Source organism: Pseudonaja textilis, chromosome 1, assembly GCF_049901715.1.
Source record: "Pseudonaja textilis isolate UNSWEBS1 chromosome 1, rPseTex1.2, whole genome shotgun sequence".
NCBI classification, from domain to species: domain Eukaryota; kingdom Metazoa; phylum Chordata; class Lepidosauria; order Squamata; family Elapidae; genus Pseudonaja; species Pseudonaja textilis.
The window spans coordinates 222858546-222883486 of record NC_141990.1 but is presented as its reverse complement, the minus strand read 5'-3'; the positions used below and the strand labels follow the sequence as shown (position 1 = coordinate 222883486).

Sequence of the window (24941 nt, the reverse complement as noted above, 5' to 3'; positions counted from 1 at the left end):
ACTCATTGAAAAAAATATAAATGAAAGAAAGAATGTTTGTGGCATGTTTACTGGTTTAGATAAAGTATACATTAACATGAATAGGCTTAATTATGGAAAGTTTCACAAGCATAACTGAACTGTGATGGCACAGTGCTTAGAATGCAGTATTGCAGGCTAATTCTGCTGAGTGGAAGGGATTTAATTGTCCCGGGCTCAAAGTTGACTCAGCCTTCCATCCTTCCGAGGTTAGTAAAACGAGGGCCCAGATTGCTGAGGGCAATATGCTGACTCTGTAAACCGCTTAGAGAGGCCTGTAAAGCACTGTGAAGCGGTATGTAAGTCTAGGTGTTTTTGCTTGCTATAAACATGAAGGTCCGCTGTTGGCTACGTTAAAGACTGAATATGATATGATATGATATAATATGATATGATATGATGTAAAATGCACAGGAGGACAAATGGAATGCAAATGGTTCAGCACTGAGGGTAAAACAAGGAAGTCTCACGCTCCTCTTCTAGGCTTGAATTGATGACTGGTAAAAGATCAGACAATTCCTGTAACCAGAGCTTTTTATTGCAATTATTTTATCAGAATAAACATGTGAATACAACTGTGAGGTTTCAAACTCTTTTGTTCGGGTAAGTATACAGGTGAAACTCAAAAAATTAGAATATCGTGCAAAAGTTCATTTATTTCAGTAATGCAACATAAAAGGTGAACCTAATATATGAGATAGACTCAGTACATGCAAAGCAAGATAGTTCAAGCTGTGATGTGTCATAATTGAGATGATTATGGCTTACAGCTCATGAAAACCCCAAATCCACAATCTCAGAAAATTAGAATATTATGAAAAGGTTCAATATTCTAGGCTCAAAGTGTCCCACTCTAATCAGCTAATTAAGCCATAACACCTGCAAAGGGTTCCTGAGCCTTTAAATGGTCTCTCAGTCTGGTTCAGTAGGAATCACAATCATGGGAAAGACTGCTGACCTGACAGCTGTGCAGAAAACCATTATTGACACCCTCCATAAGGAGGGAAAGCCTCAAAAGGTAATTGCAAATGAAGTTGGATGTTCCCAAAGTGATGTATCAAAGCACATTAATAGAGTTATGTGGAGGGGAAAAGTGTGGAAGAAAAAGGTGCACAAGCAGCAGGGATGACTGCAGCCTGAAGAGGATTGTCAGGAAAAGGACATTCAAAAGTGTTGGGGACTTTCACAAGGAATGGACTGAGGCTGGAGTCAGTGCATCAAGAGCCACCACACACAGACGGATCCTGGACATGTGCTTCAAATGTCGTATTCCTCTTGTCAGGCCGCTCCTGAACAACAAGCAATGTCAGAAGCGTCTTCCCTGGGCAAAAGAAGAACAGAACTGGTCTGTTGCTCAGTGGTAAAGTCCTCTTTTCTGATGAGAGCAACTTTTGCATCTCATTTGGAAACCAAGGACCCAGAGTCTGGAGGAAGAATGGAGGGGCACACACTGCAAGATGCTTGAAGTCCAGTGTGAAGTTTCCACAGTCTGTGTTGATTTGGGGAGCCATGTCATCTGCTGGTGTTGGTCCACTATGTTTCATTAAGTCCAGGGTCAACGCAGCCATCTACCGGGAGATTTTGGAGCACTTCATGCTTCCTTCCGCAGACGAGCTTTATCGGGATGCTGACTTTATTTTCCAGCAGGACTTGGCACCTGCCCACACTGCCAAAAGCACCAAACCCTGGTTCAATGACCGTGGGATTGCTGTGCTTGATTGGTCAGCAAACTCACCTGACCTGAACCCCATAGAGAATCTATGGGGCATTGCCAAGAGAAAGATGAGAGACATGAGACCAAACAATGCAGAAGGGCTGAAGGCCGCTATTGAAGCATCCTGGTCTTCCAGAATACCTCAGCAATGCCACAGGCTGATAGCTTCCATGCCACGCTGCATTGAGGCAGTAATTGCTGCAAAAGGGGCCCAAACCAAGTACTAAGTACATATGCACGCTTATACTTTTCAGAGGTCCAATATTGTTCTATGTACAATCCTTGTTTTATTGACTGCATGTAATATTTTAATTTTCTGAGATTGTGGATTTGGGGTTTTCATCTTCATCACAATTATGACAAATCACGGCTTGAACTATCTTGCTTTGCATGTAATGAGTCTATCTCATATATTAGTTTCACCTTTTATGTTGCATTACTGAAATAAATGAACTTTTGCACGATATTCTAATTTTTTGAGTTTCACCTGTACACTGAAGATGGTATTTAATTCCATTGTATGAGATGCAACGACAATAAAGTAAACTAAACTAAACTATGTTACTTTCTTTGATGAGAAGCTAACAGTGCTCCATGTTTCACTGCATGCTATGTGCTACGACGTGATGTCATTGACCATCAAGAGCGCTGACTCAACAGCCTAGAAACAGAGATGAGCACACACACCCAAAGTTGGCTTTGACTAGTGGAGTAAAATCCAGTGATACCTTTACCTTTGCTTTACAGCCAGCTGTAACTATTGTAATTTGGAGAAATGGGATTTTGGTTGTTGAGCAAAGTGATCATGTGTTTGCTTAAGAACCAGCTTGTTGAACAACTGAGACTCCAGGACTAATCGTGGTTGTAAGCGAAGTGTAGTTTTATCCTTCCTGGGGAATTGATTTCCTGGTCTGAACTACTTCCCAGGGGTTGACAGTTATGAACATGAATATTTATGTATTTTTGCATGGAGACAATGCCATATTGTCAGCTGAGAGCCTGAATAATTTGCACTGATTACTGCAAAGATTATATTAGGTAATAAGCAATATGGATCTTAATATGTTAAAGACCAATATCATTATGTTTGACAGGGAATATGAAGGTAATTGCAAGTTGTACATAAATGATGAGAAACTAGATTAATTTTGGTAGCTTGGTAGAATGTTTATGGATGATGGGAAAACAGATGGAGACACTATAAGATATGCAAATGCTAATGTCAAAGAGTGGTTAATATATAGTCTGTGATGAAGAATCATGTTGCAAAAAGTAAACGTGGCTGTGTATGAAAGTGTGCTTCAATTATCTTTATCATAAGGAAGTGAGAGGTTGGTAGATCAAGAGAAATATAAAAGTTAATTGAATGCAGTGGAAATAATCATTGCATGTTGTACAACAAGTAGGACTAAGAAGCAATGGGTGATATAGATTGAATTCAAAAGAGAATGAATAGTATGAAAGAAGAATATTGTGTTGATTTTGTCATATAAAGAATATGGATGAGGACTGAATTATAAAACAAATAAATGAAGGATGAGTAAATGGGTTGTGATTAAGGGAGTTGATGCAATCCTCAAAGAGAAATTGAAAGTCTAAAGAAAGCAATTACTAACTAGATGCATTGGAAACAAGGATAGTTTACAACAATATAAAATATGAACAGGTATAATAAATGGTAATGATGTTACCTAGATTTAGCTGTATTTCCTTTTCTTATCTTTTGCTTTTAATTTGTTTGGCTTACTTTTTTTCCAGCCTTTTCTATGCTTTATAATGTTGCTCAACCCCCTCCCTCCCAATTGTCTGATAGGCATGTGTATATCTCTATATACTGTATTTACTTATGACTGGCACTCTTTCTTCTACTATTAGCAGGCAAGCAAAGAAGTGCTAATTGGGTTTCAATCAGATCCCTTGAAGATTACTTCTGCCCGTTTCAGATTGTTGATTCCTTGTCTTAAAACATTGGTCATACTTGTATCTGGATTAGAATAGAAATAGTTATTGTACTTCAGGAGTGTGGTACTAATGTAGAAAAAATGCTACATTAATGTTGCATTAAAATGGCTACATTAATTTTTTTCCCAAACTCCTGGTTTTTACCAGCATTTAAGTACAATTTTAGAGAATCACGGGATCATTTTAAGTTATCGAACCCAACCATCTGCATAACGTAAGAAGACAAATTAAGGAATCTTAACCAATGAACCATTACATCGCTGGGTAATTGGTCTACTGCTGAAGTTTCAGGGTTTTTTTTATTTTTCTGAAATTCAATTGGAATCTGTCTTCCTGTAATGAATTCTGTAATTAATTCAATATCCTGCACTCTAGGGTGATAGAAAACAGGTCACGGTCTTCTTCTGTGTGACTTTCTTTTAGATTTTGGCACTATTCTATCAAATCTGTTGTTTCTAATCCCTTGGTCATCTCTCCTCTCCTCTTGTCTGAATCCTTTTTAGGTGTAGTGCCCAGAACCGGACTTGCTACTCAAGGCAGAATAAACAAAGAAATACATAAAATGAACTATTCTTTTCTATAATTTTCTGTAACAAACTATATATACCTTTGTTGATGCAGCTTGCTGGCTCACGTTCAAATTTAATTAACTACTTCCAAATTCTTTTAATTTAACTTCCAAATTCTTTTTCACAAGTACTATTGCAAGCTAGCTATCCTTTGCCCTATATCTACCTGAGCATTTAATTTCTTCTCCTAAAGGAAGAACTTTTCATTCCATCCTGTTATTATCAATGCCATTTTGAATTTTATTCCTGTCTTCAGTTGATATCAGCAGTCCCATTGTTATCCAAAAAATTCAACTCTGAATATCTTCCATTCCTTGCCAAAGTCAATCAAATTACTGCTGCTGAAGACATTTACAGATTCTCAGCTGCCCTGAAGCCTTCTTACTTTCTATGTAACCTTGATAATGTAGAATCCTGACTCACATAGAAAGCAAAAAAAAAACCCATACAGCTATAAATATGAATGTTTAATTGCTCTAAATATTCATAAACTATTAATGTAGCAGGTGGCATTAAGTAAATATGACATCAGGATTGGGAACTACTAGAATGCTCAATTCTTAAGTACTAGGCAAGATTCTCAAATAGATTATTAAATGATAAAGCAAATATTGTCACACTATTTCTTTTATTCTAGGGCAGAAGTGTCAAACTTGCATCATCACAGCATCATCACATGATGTATTGTGACTCCTCCCCTTTGCTAAACTGGGGGTGGGCATGGCCAGCATGGTGACACATCTGGCCCGTGGGCCATAAGTTTGGCAGCCCTGTTCTAGGGGAACTACTTGTCTTGTAGAACAAGGTTCCCCAACCTCCAGTCCATAGACTGGCACCATACCACGGCATGCCAGAATCCAGTCCGTGCAAAAAAGCAAAAACCATGCTCCTTCCAATCCCCAGAAAAACCTCTCTCCACAGAACTGGTCCCTGGTGCCCAAAAGGTTGGGAGCCACTGTTGTAGAACATGGGAACACCATGGTATATTATATATAAAGGACTGGTGCCTGCTATTGTTAGATAAATCAGCAGCTGGTAAAGTAGTCGTTTTCAACAAATGCTCTATCATGACCAGGCAGAAAGGCTCAAGGGATGCTGCAGGACTTTGTCTTGTGTCCTGTACTATTCAGTCGTTTTAAAATATAACTTAGTAAGGCTATAAAGAGACTACTTATTAAATCATCAGGTGACACAAAAAATGCATGCTTCCTAAGTCAAATCAAGATTCAAAAGAAAACAACTTTGAACATCATGCTCAAACCAGTGTTCTGGAATGTAAAGTAGTGTTAAAAACAAATTTAAAAAATGATACACAAAACAGGGGTAATATCACTGGAGAGTAGGACATACAGAAGTGTTTTAATGCAGTGGTTGTCAACTGATGGGCCGGGGACCACTGGTGGTCCATGAGAAAATTTTGGTGAGAAAATGTCGCAATCAATCCAGGCTGTGCGGGAACACAAGGCTCCGCTGCCCACATGGCCCGTGGGAACACAAGGCTTGCATCGCTTGCATTGCGAACAACACAAGGTAGTGAGGGGAGGGTGGAGGGGGGGAACTTGCCCCACTCACCCCACGTGCCTCACCTGGCCACCAGACTGTTCTTTCCACTTCTTTCTTCTTCTGCTTTTGGCTGAATGCAAGGAAAGCAGCAAAGTCTTTCTTTCTCTCCCTCAAACTCCACTAGAAATGAGTCTTTGGGACCCTGCAAGGCATCCTGCTGCAAGAGGCTGCGCCAGCAAAGACTCATTTCTGATGGAGTTTTGGAGAAAGAAAGAAAGACTTCTGCTGCTTCTGCTGTTTTCCTTGTATGAAGCCAAAAGTTTCTCTCTATCTCCCCCCACTCTGAGAACAGAACTGAAAAGCAGGTTAAGAATGTGGCTTCCTTGGAGGGTGTGTGTGTGTGTGTGTGTGTGTGTGTGTGTGTGTGTGTGTGAGAGAGAGAGAGAGAGAGAGACAGAGAGAGAGAGACAGAGAGAACATCACCGCTAGCCCTCTAAGGTTAGATTGGATCTCTCTCTCTCCTTCACCAATGTCAGCAAGCCACCGCCAGTCAAAATTCATATTAGTGGTCCAAGGAATTTAAAATTACGAGTTTGGTGATCCCTGAGGTCCAAAAGATTGGCAACCCTTGTTTTAATGGATCACAAACTTAACAAAACAAGCTGGCATAGTGTTGGATGGAATTAAAATAACTATTATTTCCAATCATTGCAAATTAAATTCTACTCAGATTTGTCAGGCTATTTTTGGAGTAGTGCATTCATTTCTTAGCATCATATTTTCAGAAGAAAATTTGCATACAGTATGTTGTTAAATAGAAGACGAAACAGAATGTATCTCTATTACTCCAAATGGCAAGTTTAGAAGCAATAGGTAGAAATAACAGGAAAGCAGATCAGGAAAAAAATCCTAATGTTGATGCATATTTGATCATAAATCATATTGCCTCAAGACCTGCTGAACTCTCCTTCAATGGAAGAGCAAACAGAGGTTCGCCATTATGTGCCAAGAAAATTGTATCAGAATTATGAAGTACAGTTCATGCCATGATAAAGTAGTTTGATCACATCAGGTGAACACAATGGTGGTATTCTACTGTTTTGGCCCGATTCTGGCGTACCAGTAGCACCGAAGATCAGCAGAGACTTCTGCTGGAGCTGTTGTTGGACCCACTCGCCCGCCTGGGCTCCCATATTCCCTGCTTTTGAAGCGCAACTGCTTTGTGCAGGGGGGAAAAATCATTGATGGTTCTTAAATCCTACCCAGTATAATTTCTCTTCAGTACTGTGATAGTAATTTGTTTAGACATTCATTTATTTACTACAATCAGAAGTTAGCATTTAAACTTTGATTCTAAGAAGCATTCATAACTTGATTGTCTCATCTAAAAATCATCATGGGCAAGGGTCACCTGTATTCAACTTTTCATCAAAACACAATCTCAGATGCTTTACACCCAATAAAACGTATGTTATTGTACTGTTTAGCTGTTTTTTTTATAACAAACCATTCATTAATATATATTAGCCGGGTGCAATTTGGCAAGGAAACATCGGTTCAGAGAAATTGCCATAGGGAGCAGCATGTTTTTGAGCTACCATGTGAGCTCATAGTAAGGAGATTTGCCAATATGGCCTATTGAAGATTACGTTCTTTTTGAGCATCCCTTTCTCATCCCGCAGCATAGATCAAAACAGACACCTTATCAAAACTGGAGGGAATATGTTTGGATGGTGTAAATGTCTGTTGTCAGATTTGTGCTGGCTATTTTAACACCACACTATCTTTTCTGTTATTCCATCCCTCAACTGAGAATTGTGATTTGTTCCAGAAAATGACTAAAAATCAAGCCAACTTAATTTGGTCCTGATTTGGTCTCTCACCTGAAAAAAAAAAAAAGTTAATTCTTCTTTCAATCTCAGGGATTGCCAAACACTAGAACAGGACATGATTGTAATTCAAAAACAACCCTGATCAAATCCAAATGGTGGTTCTTATAAATTGTAAAATAAAAAGGATTATGTGGGATTAAGGTTAGGGAACTTAAAATCTAGTAAACCAGAGAAACTCACTGAGTGGCCTTCCCTCTCAGTCCAGACTTTCCTCACAAGAGTTGTTATGGTGGGACAGATAAAAATAGTAGGAGGAAGCACTATGTACCTTCTGAATAAAAGGCAGGATATAAATGTAATAAAGAAAGATGGAAAAAGCTAATATTGGGGTGGGGATGGAACAGGAAAAATGGGATTAGATTCAAGGTTGACCACTAATTTTAATAAGGACCTGGGACAAAGGGTGCCAGTTTGGTTTTGTGGATAAGTGGCTAAATTTCTGGAGTAGGAGCAGGGAAACTAGAGTTCTAATCCTGCCTTAGGCACAAAGCCAGCTGGGTGATTTTGGGCCAGTATTTATCAGCCCTATGAAGGAGACCACATCAAACCACTTCCAAAATGTGGCCAAGAATGCTAAGTAGGGATAGCTTTGCTTAATAACCAAGTTGCCAATCCCAACTTTGATCACTACATAAGGACTACCTATAATTTCCAGTTAATTAATTACTCTCTAAACTAAACTGTCATTTGTATATATTTAAACTGTCATACACTAGAATTTCCAAGTCTGTGATAAAATGGGATGCTTTGGTTTTTATCCTATGATACCAGAAGCACAAGGGTGCTCTGCCAAGGGCAAGTCTAAACTATGCCATATTTGTCTTTAGGGCTGTACTCAGAAAACAGTGCATGTAATATGCTTCACTTATACACTTCAAATAGATTATTTCCTAGACTTTAACATTGCATTTTTGAAGTTATTTTTTTATTTGTTAAAAATCTCCTATTTCCAAATAGTTAATGTGTTTATAATTGCTCATGGTACACAAACGTAAAAAAGAAAAGAATTTGTAATGGTTGATTTACTTTATCAGCTGTAAGCTCATCACTGAACACATTAACTGACTCAGATGAAGGCAATTGGTACATGAGGCGATGTCTGATTATCTTTCTATATTTGGTGATATGAGAGACATAACATTGTAGATGAACAATACCTTTCTGTATATGACTGCATCCAAAATCTGTAATAAAGGACATCAACACTTAGAAGCATCTGCAGTTATATGAGCAATTTTTATCCCTGACGTATATTTCAAATTCAAGTTATTTCTCTCAGGATGTGATTGAATCACATCACTGTAAGCCAAGCTGTTTAAAGAAGATTAATAAATGAATCTTAATAGACTGGGTTTTCATACCCGACTAACTCCAGTATCTTTTCGGAATAAATATGTAAGCTTTTAAATAACATTAAAGGTAAAAAAAACATAAACATCTGGAGCTGATAGTTACTATTGGATTAAGACTGGAAGGCCCTAGGTTGATCAAGTTCAACTGGTAAATCTTTGATTCTTCAGAGTTATCAGTAAAGGTTTCAGACTCCAAGTATCTATGAGAAAAACCCTAACCCTACCACCCAAAGTAGGGTATGGCTGCGGGAGAGAGAAGGCTAGAAATTTAATATTTATTCAGTCTGTTGAGATACTGATTACAAATTTTAACATCAGAAATTTTTCTTGCGCCTTCATTTTTAGTGAATGCTCTCCTCCATTGGTATCTTGCAGGTAGCTGAAATTCTCTCTAATTAGCCCACATAGCCCTCATTTGGAAAGTTACCTGGAGAACTTGGACCAGTCACTCTCTTTTCTCTTAATGAAGACTATCTTAAATAATGCAATAAAGTTCAATGGAATGAGAGAACCAGGTCTCATTGTGAAACAGTGCAAAGACAATGGGTGCAGATCAATGTCTTATCTGAGTCAATTGTTAGATAAAACAACCTATTTATTAACATTTGGATTCACCAACTAAGTCACTCAAATCTTCTTTATAGAATCCAGAGACTATGGTAACAATAGACTTTCATATAGATCATAACCACTTCCGTATCTGGCAAGGCAATAATTTACCTGAGCAATTATGGACCATTTCTAATCATCATCTTCTAGCTCTTTACGTGGAATTTTACAGGTCATCCAGAGTGGCAGCATCATGAACTAAATGAGTCAACAGAAGGATACCTGAGACTCCATTGTTTTCCCACACAAAACAAATCTCTGAAAATAGGTCGTCATTCATTCTTCAGACTGTACATAGAGGCAGTCAGCAAGGCTCAAACCACTGGGAGAGCAGACAAATCCAAGCACAGTAATACTGGTTCCAGAAGATGACAGCAAACTTCCATTTGGTTTGACTCTGCTCTTCCTAGGGCCACACCTAGAGACATATGTACTATTATCAAAGCACTGGTCCTCACTTGCTTGGTTTCCTCAAAACTATCAGGCAATGCAGCACATCACAGACAAAGCAAAAATATTAGCATCAGCGAGCCACAATGCGCAATTCGTATGCAGGGAGATCTGCTTGAAGCTTAAGAAGCCATGGAAACGATTATGCTTGCCGGGGCAATCATTAGCCACAGGGTTACCACTGAAAAGGAACCTAGGAGTCTGCTGCTCAGTTCGGGCCAGTTGCAACTAGTCTAGAGAAAGACATTTCTCAGGACCTGACTCAAATATCCCTGTTCATCCCAAAACCTACAGACATAAAAAGACTGAGAGTCTGTTTCACTCATTTCTTGCCTACATACAGGCAGGCAAAGAACAATCATTGGGCCAGTTCCCTTGGACTTCCTATTTGCTATTCCCTCTTGCATATCTCTCTCTCTCTCTCTCTCTCTCCCTCCCCGGAAGTTATTGTTGTTAATATAACCAAATGTTTGCCTTCCCTAGAATTAAAACTCCCTTCCTCCCCACACTCCACTCCTCTCTGGTTGAGTAGGATTTGGCCACATCTAGCAAGAAGCCAAAGCTCAATTTCATCCCCTGGTTCCTGCAGACAGAGAGCTAAACAGAAAAAAGAGCAAGTAAAACAGAAGAGCTCTCTAAAATTTGCTCCCAATTTCAACCTGGAATTGCCCAAGACTGCTGGCAAGAGTCCCTCGAGAGCAGAGCAGCCTGCCTGCAGCATATGCTGAGGTAGTCAAGAAGCTGGCACAATGGGCACGGTGCCACTACTCCCCATCGGGATGCTCTTTCAAATGAATGAGCTTGTTTTTAAGCAATGTTTTTAAACACAGCAATGATCTGCTACTTGAAGCCAAGGATGCAGTCCGCAATAACAATAATTACCACCGTCACCATCACAATGCCAAGAAATATAAGAAGAGCCAACTAACAGGGGAGTAACTAGAATAGCTCTATGTCCAGAGGGATGAGTGGCCCAAGGTGATCCACTTGGCATTATTCCCAAGGCTAGATTCGAACGCATGGTCTCCCAATTTCTAGTCTGATATCTGAGTCATTACACCAAACTGTTTCTCTGTTTAGTCGATTATGTTTGTTTTAGTTCTCACATTCATTTCCTAATTTGATTCTGAGAGTTTAAGGATATCCACATGGGCTGGGAGTTATTCTCCTCTAATGTTATTTTCATATCAATGACTCTGTGAGAAACGTTGGGGTGCTAGAAAATAAATTTAAAATGGGATGATTATTTCAAGTCAAACTCAATTCAGAATGATTTTTTTTTTAACAATATGGAAGTAACTTGCCATTCCTGGATGCTTTCTTTCTAGCCTTCAGCCTCTCCAAGTATTAACCAGATTCAACCTTGCTTTGCTTTTTGATGTTAAACCATAGTTGGCTAGATGCTGCTACCTGCGGTACCCAATAGACCAAGGATCTTCAAACTTGGCAAGTTTAAGACTTGTGGACTTCAACTCCCAGAATTCCTGAGCTAACATGACTGGAGAAGGAATTCTGGGGGTTGAAGCCCACAAGTCTTAAAGCTGTCAAGTTTGAAGACCCCTGCAATAGATCATAACTGGCCCAAAGTCAGCCACTGAGTTCTATAGTCAAGTGGGGACTTAAATCTGGTCTTATCAATTCCAGTCCAATTGTATTCAAAATGCAACCACCATTGATTCTATTCTGCCCATTCATTACAACCTGCTTATCTTACCATCCTATAAATATTCTCATTGGAATTTGTATTATCATTAACCTTCCCTTTTTAAATCTATCTGTTCTCCGAAAGCTGAGGCTTAGCTGCAAGGGAAGATATGGAATGGGCTCTTTTCAACCATTGGACACAAAAGAGTTTGGAACTTCCATCCCTCAGAAGATTTGCTATTTCATTTCTTGCCCTTCAGCAACTGCCGTAAACTCTACAAATCAAAGAACATTTGTTAATGTTTGGCCGTATCCATTTTAAAAAATATGATTGGTTTTAGACGGTGATTTTTTTTTTGTTTCTTATACTTTGCTTCTTATTGGATTTAGTTTTTCTTCTGTTTAAATTTTCCATTATTATTTTTGTTACATGAGGTTTTTTATAGGTATTTATGTTAGCAATCTGGGCTTTTTAGTCAATAAAAATACAATGTATTTAAAACGTACAAACTTAAGTTATTGGTTACCTGACTTGGTTTGTGTTAAGATTTAGTCCCAGAATATGTTGTACAGTAACAACAAAACTAAGTTAAGAAATTATAAAATAATAAAGGTTTAACAATACAAAATCATAACGCCCAACAAGCAATTATGTACTTCGTACATTAATATCCTGGAGTTAATGCATTTGCCCCTCCCTTTTTAAAAGGTATAAATTGGTAGCCAACATCATGCTTTATTATGAGATGAAAGACATGGCAAAATGATATACTGTATAGCCTCGCATACAATACTCTGGCACTCCAGGGACCTGCTGAGACACAGAGCAAGGAAGATCAGAGTAGAGAAACGAAACGCTCTTTGGCATTACAAAATGCATCAGGCTAAAAGATCTGCAGCAGATACTCTTGCCAATTTGACCTAAACTGCTGGTCCCTTTCAAATATTCTACCTATTAGGCCCCACATTTCTCAATCAGGAGTTAATCCAAAGAAAGAAGCTGTCAGAAAAATCAAGTGTGTAAGTTACAAGAAAGTCCCGGTTTGGTCACTGACTATATAAAATAAGTAGGCTCTATTCCACGTAGTCAAAGAAAGAAGGAAAAGCATGTATTCACAAATTATCAAGGTTAAAATCAACTTATCATGGAGATAAAATAGTAGAAGCCAGTTGTGAGGCTGGGATGCTCCTGCTGTTACCAATCCATATTTCCAACCTTTTTTCCAGAGTGGCTATGGTACAGTAGCTATTGAAAAAAGAAACCAGGGGGAAGATGCTCTCGTGCAAATCAAGACTTCCCACAATTACAGCCAGACACCAGATGACCTGCACAGATTAGATTAATCAGTTAAAGAATATAGCAGCTCCTAATTACATTTTGCAGAAAGAGAATCTGGGAGAGGCAACAACAGACAGAGTTTGTTGGGTGAGGATGGGGAGGTAGACTCCATAAAATCAAGCAGATGTTTGGATAAAATAAACCAAGAAGTAACCCCTTAAACTCATTATCTGCTCCTGTTCCATTAATGCTCATACACTTAGCTTAATGGCTGAGAAAGGAACCAAGATGGGAACCCCTCAGGACTAATCAAGGGGAACCAAAGACTGAAGAGCCTCCAAACCCATCAGCCCTTCCCCTCCTAGAAAGTCATCTGGCTTGGATAAAGCAGCTGGGCCTCTTCCTTTCCACAGAAGAAGAGAGAACTACATCTATACATTATTATATTGTCCAGGGAGCTTCTATTGTTTCATGGAAGGGGAAAGCCAATGAACAAAAGAGTGCAGAAGCCTGCCTCATAATCACAACAAGGTTACTGCTAGCTCTTGGTTCACTGTGGACAACTTCTGGGCTAGGATCAAGAGACACAAAGAAGTCCTACTGATAGGCCTTGTTGTATAAGTTAAGCATTTGGTTGCAGCTTTGGGTTATGTAGGTTGAATTAATCAACCAAGTCAAAGCTTTGGAGCAAATAGCAGATAATGGCTTCAGGCAGATCACAAAAGTTAAATGTGCATCAGGACACATAGAGCATGAAGCCAATGAAGCAGCTGCACAGCAGTAGAAGCATCTAGCTTTCCCCAATCCTGGTAATCCTTGGTTCCACAACTCTGAGGTTACTACGGTATTTCCATCAGAACTAAGGTCATTACACTGAAGAAGGCAACTTTATCCTGTACTCAAGGGTCTGGACAGTTCAGAAGTCACGGAAGTAAGACTAAAAAGCACAAAAGAGTTCATAGCCTGGCTTCCCTAATAAGGTGAAAGAGCAAGGATGCTGTAGATGTAGAACAACAGTTTTCAACATTGACTATTAAAGATTTATGGCCTTCCACATGCTGGCTGGGGAATTCTGGGATTTGAAATCCACACATCTTTAAAATGGGTAAGGTCAAGAAATACTGTTCTAGAATAATAGTGTCACCTTTCCCCATTTCTGGATTTCTTAAACAAAAGACAATTTCATAAAGAAATCATCACAACCTGGAAATTAAAAGAAAACTCCAATCCTAAGCCTGTGTATTGGGAAATTAATTCCATCTGTACTGAACTTAACTGTAAGTGTATAATAAATAAAACTGGTAGTATTACTATTGTCAAAACTCATATAAAGCATTTCAGAGAGAATATACTTAGAACTGGAAACTATTGTCATCTTTTTTTCCTCAGGAATTTAACAGGCAAAACAAATCTACCCCATGTACTTTATTTGCTTTGCATCTATCATAGTTTTTTGTCTCATGGTTCCATTGTGCACATTCTCGGAATATAGACAGGTGTGCCTACACCTATACATACCTGCCATTGCCCAAAGTCTCTGCTGCTATTATGATGGAAATTTCTCTGGCATAAAAGTTGACAGTCGCTAATTGTGGAAGAAGGAAAGATGAGCGTGCAACAGTCACTTTGAATCAAGGAATTACCCTTGCTGGTTCTTTTTTGCCTCCTCCATACAGAGAAGTAGATGCAGCTTTTATATACCTGGCAAAAGGCAAAAGTCTGCACAGTAAAATTACCCAATATGTAGAGATGCAGGAAAGAATCATGAAGTCTCCAGGAAGTAAGGAGCAACTGAAGGTTCAAAGCCACCTTTGTCATAAACAGAGAGGCATGTTCCCTGTTAAAAGCAGGCAGAAGGGAGAAAGACTCTAGCCTGAAGCAAATTGTATATTGATGGTTATCCAAGGCAATAAAATGCCCTTCACTCCCTCCTAGAGTTAAGCCCTAGGCTGAAGCTATTTCCTCAGCTAAATGATTCACACATAGGATTCACACATTATACTAGTCAACTCTTTAGGCCTAAACCTGCCAGCATAGAATTTCATTACTCTCTTCAATCAGAGCCAGCATTTCTGCTCCAGTCCTGGCATATCTATATAAAAAAAAAACCCAGACATCATTCGTAATCCAAGCATTCAGTTTCTGCAGCAGCCTTTCCCAACAACTGATCTATCAGCCTCAATTAGTCATGTATCAGGGATGTTTGGCAATTGTAATCCAAGCTATTTAGATTGCCTAGGGAAGGGAAGGTCCATGTAGTCTTTCCTTGAAGGATTGACAACACAACCCAGCTATACTCTCTGCTCCTGAATTTAATGGAATGGCCACTGGACTGCAAGTGTTGGTCTTTTCTCTTTAAGGGCAGTTTGCAATGGGGATCTGGACTGATTCAACCCTTCTCTTCCTAAAGGCAGATTTGATGTCTCCGGCTGCCTAGGGTGCAAAGGAACCGGGACACGTTGGCAAAGAAGGGAGGTGAAAACAAGGCGCCTCTTCTGCATCTCCCATAGGCGAAGTCGGATGCCCCCTGGCAATGCCAGCTGATAGACCTCCGTCTCAAACAGAAGAAGCTACTCCAACCTCGACATCCTTGGCAACCTTGCTCAGCCCTTTAGTTGCGATCGAGTCCAGCAGGCTGTCGGGGTGGGAGGGCATCAAAGTCCAGCTGGGGAACGGCCCATCTCCTTGGCTAGCAAACCACATCTGCCTTGGTCAAAAGAGAACCCAGGCCTTTTCCCTGCCCGCCCCCCTTTCCCGAAAAAAAAAGGGGGGTGCGATGAAGAGGAAAATCTCAGCGCCGAGATGAGCTCAGAGATGGCGAGACAGCAGTCAAAGACCCCCCACCCCAGGCGCGCTCTTACCTCCTGCAGCTGAGGGTCCATCTGCTTCGGAGGCGCTTGCCGGGAGGTGGAGAGGCTTTCCCGCCGAGCCAAAAGGCAGGCGCGACTCTAGCGCATGGGAGTCCGCTCGGCAGGGCTTCAGCCGGTCTGGAGCAGCAACGACAAAAACCTTCTAGCGCCGATCGGGTGCGCTCCGAAGCGGCTCCAACATCCCGCAAGCAAGGGCGAAGCGAGTGGCCGGTCCCAGTTCCGACTCCGCCTCAGCCGCGTCTGATTGGAGCGCGGGAGAGCCTTGGGTGGCGTCTTTCCATAGCGAGAACTCCGGCCTGCGGTCCCTTCGCCGCCTTTACCTTCTTCCACCTCGAGGCGTGGCTGCGGGAGCGCTTGGAGGTCACTGAAGACCCAGCTCCAGGCTTATGGAGAATTTAGAGCCCGGAGGTGGGGGTGGGGAAACCAGTCCTTCTAATCCTAAAGCACTCTGGACATGCTCAGAAGTGCTGTTTCCAGGCCTTGCTCTGTATACGTTTCAGGACGTTGAGATCAGAAGGCTGAAACCTTGCAACTTTTGAACTTTTTTGATCCCTCGATGTTTGATGGGCGCAAATAGAAGCATGCTAATTATATATTTTTTTTAAAAAAAAAATACGAAATCTCTTTGAGAACCTTTCACTAAAGGCGCTTCTCTGCGGCTGCGTGTTGTATTCATTCAAATACACAATCGCTTCCCCAAAATCCAGTGGTTTTGTTTATGTCTCTCTCTGTGTGTTGTCGTTTTGGTTAAAATACAAACGCGACTGAAGGCGGGGAAACTCTAATTGGGTTTTGGTTTGAATACCCACCTGCAGCTGTTGTGTCTGCTGTTCATTGTATGCTTCTCTTAGGGTTGGCTGTTTCACATCAGCTTTAATTAAAAAAAGATACACCAACTATAAATTTATAGAGATTTATTGTCGCTAGACACCTTGGGGAAGTAGTGAAAGCCCCAGGAACAGACAATGTTATTAACTCAGACTATCATTTATACAGAATGGATCCCAAAGAAGATAAAATAGAACCAGTGATTAATTAGACGGAGAGGAAACACATCACATGTATAGATGTTTGATACGTGCCTATATAATGCTGCTCTTTCCCAATTTAAAAATTAATATTTTAAAAAGAGTTTTAAATAATGTATTATGGTTAAGTTTTCATAAGAGAAAAAATGCATTAAAAGCAAAAAAGTACTTGGAGTGGCCACAGAGAGCATTGTCAAGTGTTTTTCTTTCCAGCAACAATGACATAACCTCAGTTAGCTTCTTCCAATTGCAATTTAGTTAAAATTACTTCTATTAAAATGAAAAGGTTTCAAAATCTGGAGAGCAGCTTTAATCATTACAGTATTTAAAATATATTAGGTACCCTGCTATTCTCAAATTTCAGTAATGAGGAAACTATTCAGCCTTTTTTTTAATAGTCTGGCTACAAGAAGAATGGGACCACAATGTATAGGTTCATCGATTGAAGCTATAGATAATGAGAGTTAGCGTCCACTACTTATGGATAAAAGCTGCATTATGCCAGCAAAAATCAAGTTATGCCATTGCAATGATAAGTGCAATTTTCTTCCAATAGTTAAGTGAATCAGTGGCATTTCTCTAAATCTGGCTTCTAATTGTAATGGAGCATACACCTGGTAATTAAATAGAATTACAGATTAACTGTCCTAGAATCTTTGTGTGGTGCATTCATATCTTAAGTGGAGATCATTAGGTATCTCATAGATTGGATTTTAGTCTGTGAAAAAGTATGCCAATCTCACAATAAATCTGTGCCACATAATTTAATTTTTCTTTCAGCAAATGAAAGACTACCCCGCATTAAATAATTGACTTTGAGAACATAACACAAGTAGAGCATTAATAGTTATAAAGGATGACAATTGATCAAAAGTTCAAATTGTAACGATAATACCATGTGCAGAAGTATAAAAGGACTCAACCCCACATGGAGCTGTAGCAAATGAAGGACTATTTGTCAAACATCTGCAATATCTGTACAAGTGTTAGAAAAACTGTTCAGCCACAAGATAACAACTAGAAATGTGAGAGAGGAAAAGGCTGACAATATGATTTTATTTATTCACTAGATGTCTACCTTTATTTTTGGTCAACTAGAGCAGCTTATGTAGCTAATGTTCCTTCCTACAGTTACAGACCTGTGAGAACTTGAACTCATGGTGTCCCAGTTTCTAGCCGAGCACTCTTGTCACATCACCAAGCTGACTTTCTTAAGGCTTGCTCATCCAATTTCAATCCACCTCCATATGATGATTTTATGCACAGAACGGTTCATGCTTACGATAAGTATGTACCCTTTATTTTGGTGGTACAAATAGTCCTCAATGAATAACCACAATTGGGACCAGAATTTCGGTTGTCAAGCAAGGTGGTTATCTCTGGTTATCTGTTAAGTGAGTCGCGCCCATTTTTCCATCCTTTTTTGCCACGGTTGTTGAGAGAATCACTGGAGTTGCTAAGTTAATCACACGGTTAAACAAATCTAGCTTCCTCCATTGACTTTGCTTGTTGGAAGCTGGCTGGGAAGGTTTCAGATGGCAATCATTTGACCCTAGGATGCTGCAATTACCATAAGTAAATGAACTTTATCTCATGACTGGGGATACTGTGACATTGTGAGGATTGTAAGTCATAAGTCATAGGTCACTTTTTTCAGTACTCTTGTAGCTTTGAATTGTCGTGAACTACCTGTATTTATGTGCAAGTCTATATGGAAAGGACAATAAAACTGAAAATTGTGTATTGGAGAAAGTTAGCAGCTATCTCTACTTTAGTCAAAAAATTACCATGAAAGGTATATATCATGGAAATCAACCCAGAAATTTGATAATTTTTCCTCTTTCAGGATTAAAACCACCACTCCTTCACTCATAACTTCTCTCCCCTTCCTTACCTTTATGTTGTACAAATGTTAGCCAGGGTCTTGTAAAAGACTGTATTATAAAACACAAATGTTCTAATGCTTTTATAATTATGTACTGCTAAAGCTGGTGAAATGTTTATAGCCAATGAGTACAGTAGTTCCTTAAGGTATCTTAGGGTAACCTCAAAGATTATAGACAATATGATCATATATGAGTGCCACCAAATTAACCTGTCTCATGACCAATAGAAATCTCTGCTTTGATTGAAATGGGTTATAGTATAAGCATCCAAAAATAAATGAAAGAACTAAGGAACTTGCAGAATAGCTCAAAGTAGCACTAGCTCTTTCACAAAGGAAGAGCTGAAGAGCAGCTTCCTGTCAAAAAGCCTTGACAATTTGTGCTGTTTGAAAGAGGTTTATGGTCCCTAAGAGATTGGGGAAGATAACATCAGCTGGAACATCTAAAGTGCATGTAGAAGACAAACATATATTATCCAGAAACCAGAATATATTACCAAGAGATGATTAAGACAAGACATTACATAAGAGAGCAGGGATATTCAAATGCTCTGCAAAATAGAACAATGATCCCATATTTAATATTTGGTATACTTCCAAATCAGGGTAACATAATATACTGTATAAATCATAATGCATGTCAATAAAAAATAAAGCAAGCAAAAATCCCCAAAGCATTAAAACAATGGCACATTAAAGCTAGTGCTTAAGGTTAATAGCAATGGGAAGATCTAAAAACCCTTTGTTTAAAAACCCAGCCTTAGGCTTAAGAAACCATATTCTGTTGAGTAAGCTTTGTGATCCAATGGAATGTCTTTCCCTAGGAGTGCACAAGAGCCTGTATATTTAATGATGTGCTCAATAGCTGTGTTTATATTGCCAGTGGAGGGAGGGGTGATGAAAAAAATATCAGAAGAAAAACCCTTACGGAAAATATTTAGTTAACGGCAATAGCACTTTGACTTATATACTGCTTCACAGTGCTTTACAGAGGCTCTAACAGGTGTAGATACACATGTTAAAACAATTTCTTGTATATTTATTTAAATAATATATAATGCCATGGAAGGTTGTGATTTAGTAATAGTAAGTGCATTTGCTTCGTCTGCTTCGTAGTTAATTCCAAGTTTTTTGTATGTTTGCCCGTTCCTTAAATTGGACATAGAACAAGCAGGCTTTTGAAAAAAGCTAGCCTTCCTAAAGACAAGGCCATTCTAGATTTGGTTAATCAGTGGATATCAACTCTTTCATTGAAACAGGACTATTTGGCCATGGTTTGCTTTTTATTTGGGAAAGGTTCAAGGGCATGCTAATTCTGAAAGCGATATATCCCAACAGTTCTCCAGCTATGTGCCATAAAAAAAGAAAGAAGGTTCAGCATTTGAATTACAGAGTGGTACTCATACCCTGAGACCAACAGTAGAGATGCTGCATTGGGATTTGGTTCTCCTTTTCAAAATTTAAAAAAACAACAACCATGGTGCAGTTGCACAAGTCAGGAATAATTCTGGGATGCTCTGCAGCTCTGGAGAGGCTTTTTTTTTTCCTCCAAAGCAAGGAAACGGCATTGCTGAGATACTGGAGGAAACTTAGTGCTCTCTGAGTTTGGTTGCTTGCTTGCAAATGCTTCATTGGTAATATCATCTAGGTATCATCATCAGTGCACTGACGATACCACCTAGTCAGATAATAAAATGTCTGGAAACAAACCAACTCAGAGACCACCAAAGATTCTTCATTTCAACTTCTGAGCTACATATGGTTTCTTGGATATTAGATTTAAAAATGTCTTGCATCTTCTTTTCTCCCTTCCTTTGAGCCAACTTCTTTTTGCTTCTGCTTCTTTTGCTCAGAATCTAGTCCTACTGTGAATGCAGACAGTTTAGTTCAGGATTTCTCAACCTTCACAACTTTAACAGGGTGGACTTCAACTGCCAGAATTCCCCAGCCAGGTTGAGAAACATTGGGATAGTTATAACAGAATATGCTACAGACCAGAAAAAGAAATAGAATTTTCCTCCCTCTCTTTTTTTCCAATCAAGTCCTCAGCCAGGACATGTGAGAGGTAACCCAAAAACAATCTGACAGGGACACTAAAATAGCATTGGAAGAGTGACGTGGCTTTCAGTATAATTGGAGGTTTTGGATACTGTTGATGAGGCAATTCCCATTTCCTTCTTGAAAGGCAGCCACAAAGCCACAGAAATGAGGTATCAGTGAAGATTTCATTTTGGCTGCAATAGCCAAGCAATGGCTTCCGGCCAGGGTCAAGATAAGTTGACTTGAACAGTTAAACTCTTCAGTTTCATCCGCTTCTTAAACGATCCTTTAGACCAGGATGGGATCCTTTAATTACACCAATAAATATATGGTACCAAAATAACATTCAGGAATTTACAAACAACATTAATAACTGGTAATCGTTAATCATTCTTTCATTGTGAAATCAACACACAAAATATTACTATTGTTGCTAAGGTTATTGTCATAGTTATTGAATGATTAGTTTGAGTAATGCTTCACAGACAATACAACCCATGTGGCTCATGGTTTAAAGTCTGACACATAGAAATAATGGAAGAATGGAAAGGGAGCAAGAACTTCCTTTCTTCCATGTTTATGTGAATTTTGCAATTGCATGAGTTAATTAAAGCGTGGGAATCAAACTATTCCACAAAGATACAGGTAGTCCTCAATGTATGTCAACTGAGCCCAAAATTTCTGTAGCTAAACAAAGCAGTTGTTAAGTGAGTTTTGCCCCATTTTAGAAACTTTCTTGCCACATTTGTTAAGTGAACCACTGCAGTTGTTAAGTTAATCACCCAAATGTTAAGTGAACCTGACTTTCCCATTGACCTTGCTTGTCAGGAGGTCACCAAAGGTGATCACGTGGCCCAGGGACACTGCAACCATCCATAAATATGAGCCAGTTGCCAAGTGTCTGAATTTTGATCAGGTGACCCTGGGGATGCTGCAGTATGCTCATAGGTATGAAAAAGGTTATATATGTCATTTTTTTCAGTGTCATGGTAACTTCAAATGGTCACTAAACAAATGATTGTAAGTCAAGGACTACCTGTACTGGAAAGGTAGTTTTTGCACACAGAGGGAGCTCTGAGATACTGTAGGACTGCATAGGACAGAAAACCTGTGTTTCAACTTAGATATGATATCGAGTATATTGAAACAATTGAGGAACTGGCAGTCTTGGAAGGAATTAAAAGGTGGGTTTACAGTAGAGCTGGGACACAGAGCTAAGTCTCTTAGAACAAGAAGCCTTCTTCCTTGGTTCTTCTCTTTCTAAAATTATTCTTATCATGTGTTCTGAATGATAAATAGGCGATTGGTATCTAGGACACTCTTCCTTGGCTGGAAGGGAGCCATCCTGTTTGCCTGGAACTGGCAGCTGGCTGGAGATGCCTGGTCACTGACACAAACCCATCAGCACATCAAAGGGCCTTGTGAGCATCTATTTCCTGCTTTCCTGTTGCAACCCCTTAGATGATGTCAGAAAAGTGGGGGGAGGGAAAGAAGGGAACTGGGATTAGTCTGGGACACTTCCGAGGCATTTGTGGGCTTTGCAGTCCAAATGCAATTTTCTGATCACAGGACTGCACCTATATTTTTTCCTCTCATCTGGCTGTTTCCAATTTCTACCTGAAAGATTCAGGAAGCACAGGATATACAGTATATAGAGGCCAACCCAGTTGCCCAGGTGTTTAGGTTTTCCAGTTGAGGAGACCACATGAGTCACATACCAATTTTCAAAATACAAGTGGAAACCATTTTCTGTGGGTGACTTCTGTGTTACTCATGATGCATTTGGATTCCATATTTAGAAGGACATAATAATCCCAGAATGTTTGCTCTGAGTCCATTGTTTATTCCATTCCTTAGGCTTGCACAGATTGAGCAACACAATTATCAGATTTCTGCTTGCTTCTCCTTATCCTTTTTGATAAAAAGGATTAGTATAAGAATATAGGAAGTGCCTTTCACTGAGTCACAGACCTCTGGTTCCTTCAGTTCAATATTCTCTGTGGTTACAGGCAGAAATCTTCCCAGCCTTTCCCAGAGAGATGTAATGCTAGGTTTTACTTCCAATTAGACTGCATTCCAATCCTAAAAATGTTAACTCAGCTTTACAGTGCCTAATGATGAGAATTGTGGCAAAATATATATTTCTCTTTTTATCGGTTATTTTTCTTTGTATATGGTTGATTATAGTACATACCTGATTTTCATATGCAGTTGGTCATACACTGCACGTTAACTTGTGGGATTGTTGGGTTTGTTTCCTGCATTTATATTTGCCTTTTCTCCAAACATCTCATATCCTTTCCCATTTAATCTCCAAAAGACTCTGTGAGAGCTAGGTCAAACTATTGGTGCAAGTTTGTACCCAACAATATCCATGATTTTGAAATCATACTTCAATTTTTTTATGACCATGATTCTCCTGTAGAATACAATGAGAATCATACTGATTCATCAGGAAAAAAATATCTTGAAAATTCACAGCTAGATAAAACCTATATTAGGACTGACCAAACTCTCAGCAAATCATTAACAAGAATTCCACAACCTCTCACTCTTTTGTGATATTTTGCTTGAAGCCTGTGAAGATATTGCCTAGTGCAGTGAATATTGGAGATATTTCTTCCTGTTTATCCTATGATTTCTTAGTAGTTTCCAACTCCTCAGAATTCACACCTATTGAATTCTACTTCAGTACTTTGATATAAGAATCAATTACCTGGTCCTCTTAAACAGGATCAGATTGTGCATGGGTTGAGCCTCCTATTTCATAATGTAAATGGTAATGCAGTAGCTTTAGAATAGATGTTCTACTCCTGCTAATTTGGGTTTTCCTTTGGTGATGAATTTTCCTCCATCCCCCTCAGCTAATCAGGAGATTGTCTAGCCTACATGTTAATGATGCATAAGAGTGGATTGCATTTCCTTTGGGTTTAGGTTTTGATCTTACCAGGCCCAGCAATGCGTGGAATTGAGGTTCTCCAGCATTTAATTTTTTTCTTCTGCGTGGTTAACATCTGTAACAAATGCCTTTGGTTCTGCCTGTGGTTGCTATATTAGAGCACTGGGCAACTAAAGTTACTTCTTTGCATACAGAGTTGTAAGCAAAGAATTTATTATACACATCAAAATATCACAGAGTAGTCATATTTTTAGCACTAAAATGTATTTTATTAACTTGACCATACTGTGGAATGAGAGCCATATTGAGTTGGCAGCACGTTCAATGCCAGAAAATATTTCTTATACATACTATTACTTATACATATTTAGCAAACAATAATATGCCATATCGGGTACCTGTTTTTAAACATGTATTTAAACTGGCAATGATTTTGGATTTTTATCCAGCTGGTACTGAACATTTTGATCAACAATATCCAGCAGACCCAGGAACTTCTGTGTGGTTCCTCTGTTTTGTGATGTGCATGTGTAGCCATGTTCAGTCAGGGTTCTAAGATGGCATATGCATGTGTGAGGAAAGCCCTCGGCTTGTTTTTGGTAGCATTCACCGTGTGACCTTTTCCGGAGTGCTCCCCACCGCTCCCTTCTATCCTCTTCATTGTTGCTTTTATAAAAATTACATCTTCTTCCCCTGGGAGAGGACCCTGTTCATGCACCAGCTGTGCCATTGCTCCAGAGGAATGAGATTTAGGGTTGGGAGAGCTTTTTACAGGATCAGGGAAAGGTAGCACCTGCTCTCACAAAAAAGGGAGGGAAGGATATTTCTATCCCAGGCAAAGCTGCCAGATGGTGGTATCCTGATTTTAAAAAACCATGGCCACAAGGTGAAAACAAATGGGGACAATGCAAAACTACCTCTTGCAACAGGGGGATTTTTAGAGGGGCCGTTGCTTCTGCGTATAATTTCAGTAGGTATTTTGGGGCTTCTTGCACCTTTCAATCCAAAATTCTTCCACAACTAGTCCTCGACTTAGGACCACAATTGAGTTCAAAATTTTGATTGCTAAGCGAAACATTTGTTAAGTGAGCTTTGCCCCATTTTACGGCCTTTCTTGCCACAGTTGTTAAGTGAATCACTGCATTTGTTAAGTTAGTCATACGGTTGTTAAGTGAATCTGGCTTCCCCATTGACGTTGCTTGTCACAAGGTTGCAAAAGGTGACCAC

General features: G+C 39.4%; 1 protein-coding gene across 1 annotated transcript in view; it reads right to left on the bottom strand.

The window, feature by feature from the left end:
• The window catches only part of LOC148128038 (unconventional myosin-X-like), a 44258-nt gene extending 28206 nt beyond the window's left edge, over positions 1–16052 (bottom strand). Inside the window, exon 1 of the mRNA XM_087920644.1 lies at positions 15854–16052. Within this exon, the coding sequence (XP_087776770.1) occupies positions 15854–15874 (21 nt within the window). The 5' untranslated portion in view covers positions 15875–16052. The remainder of the gene's footprint in view (positions 1–15853) is intronic.
• Between the last annotated feature and the right edge of the window lie 8889 nt (positions 16053–24941).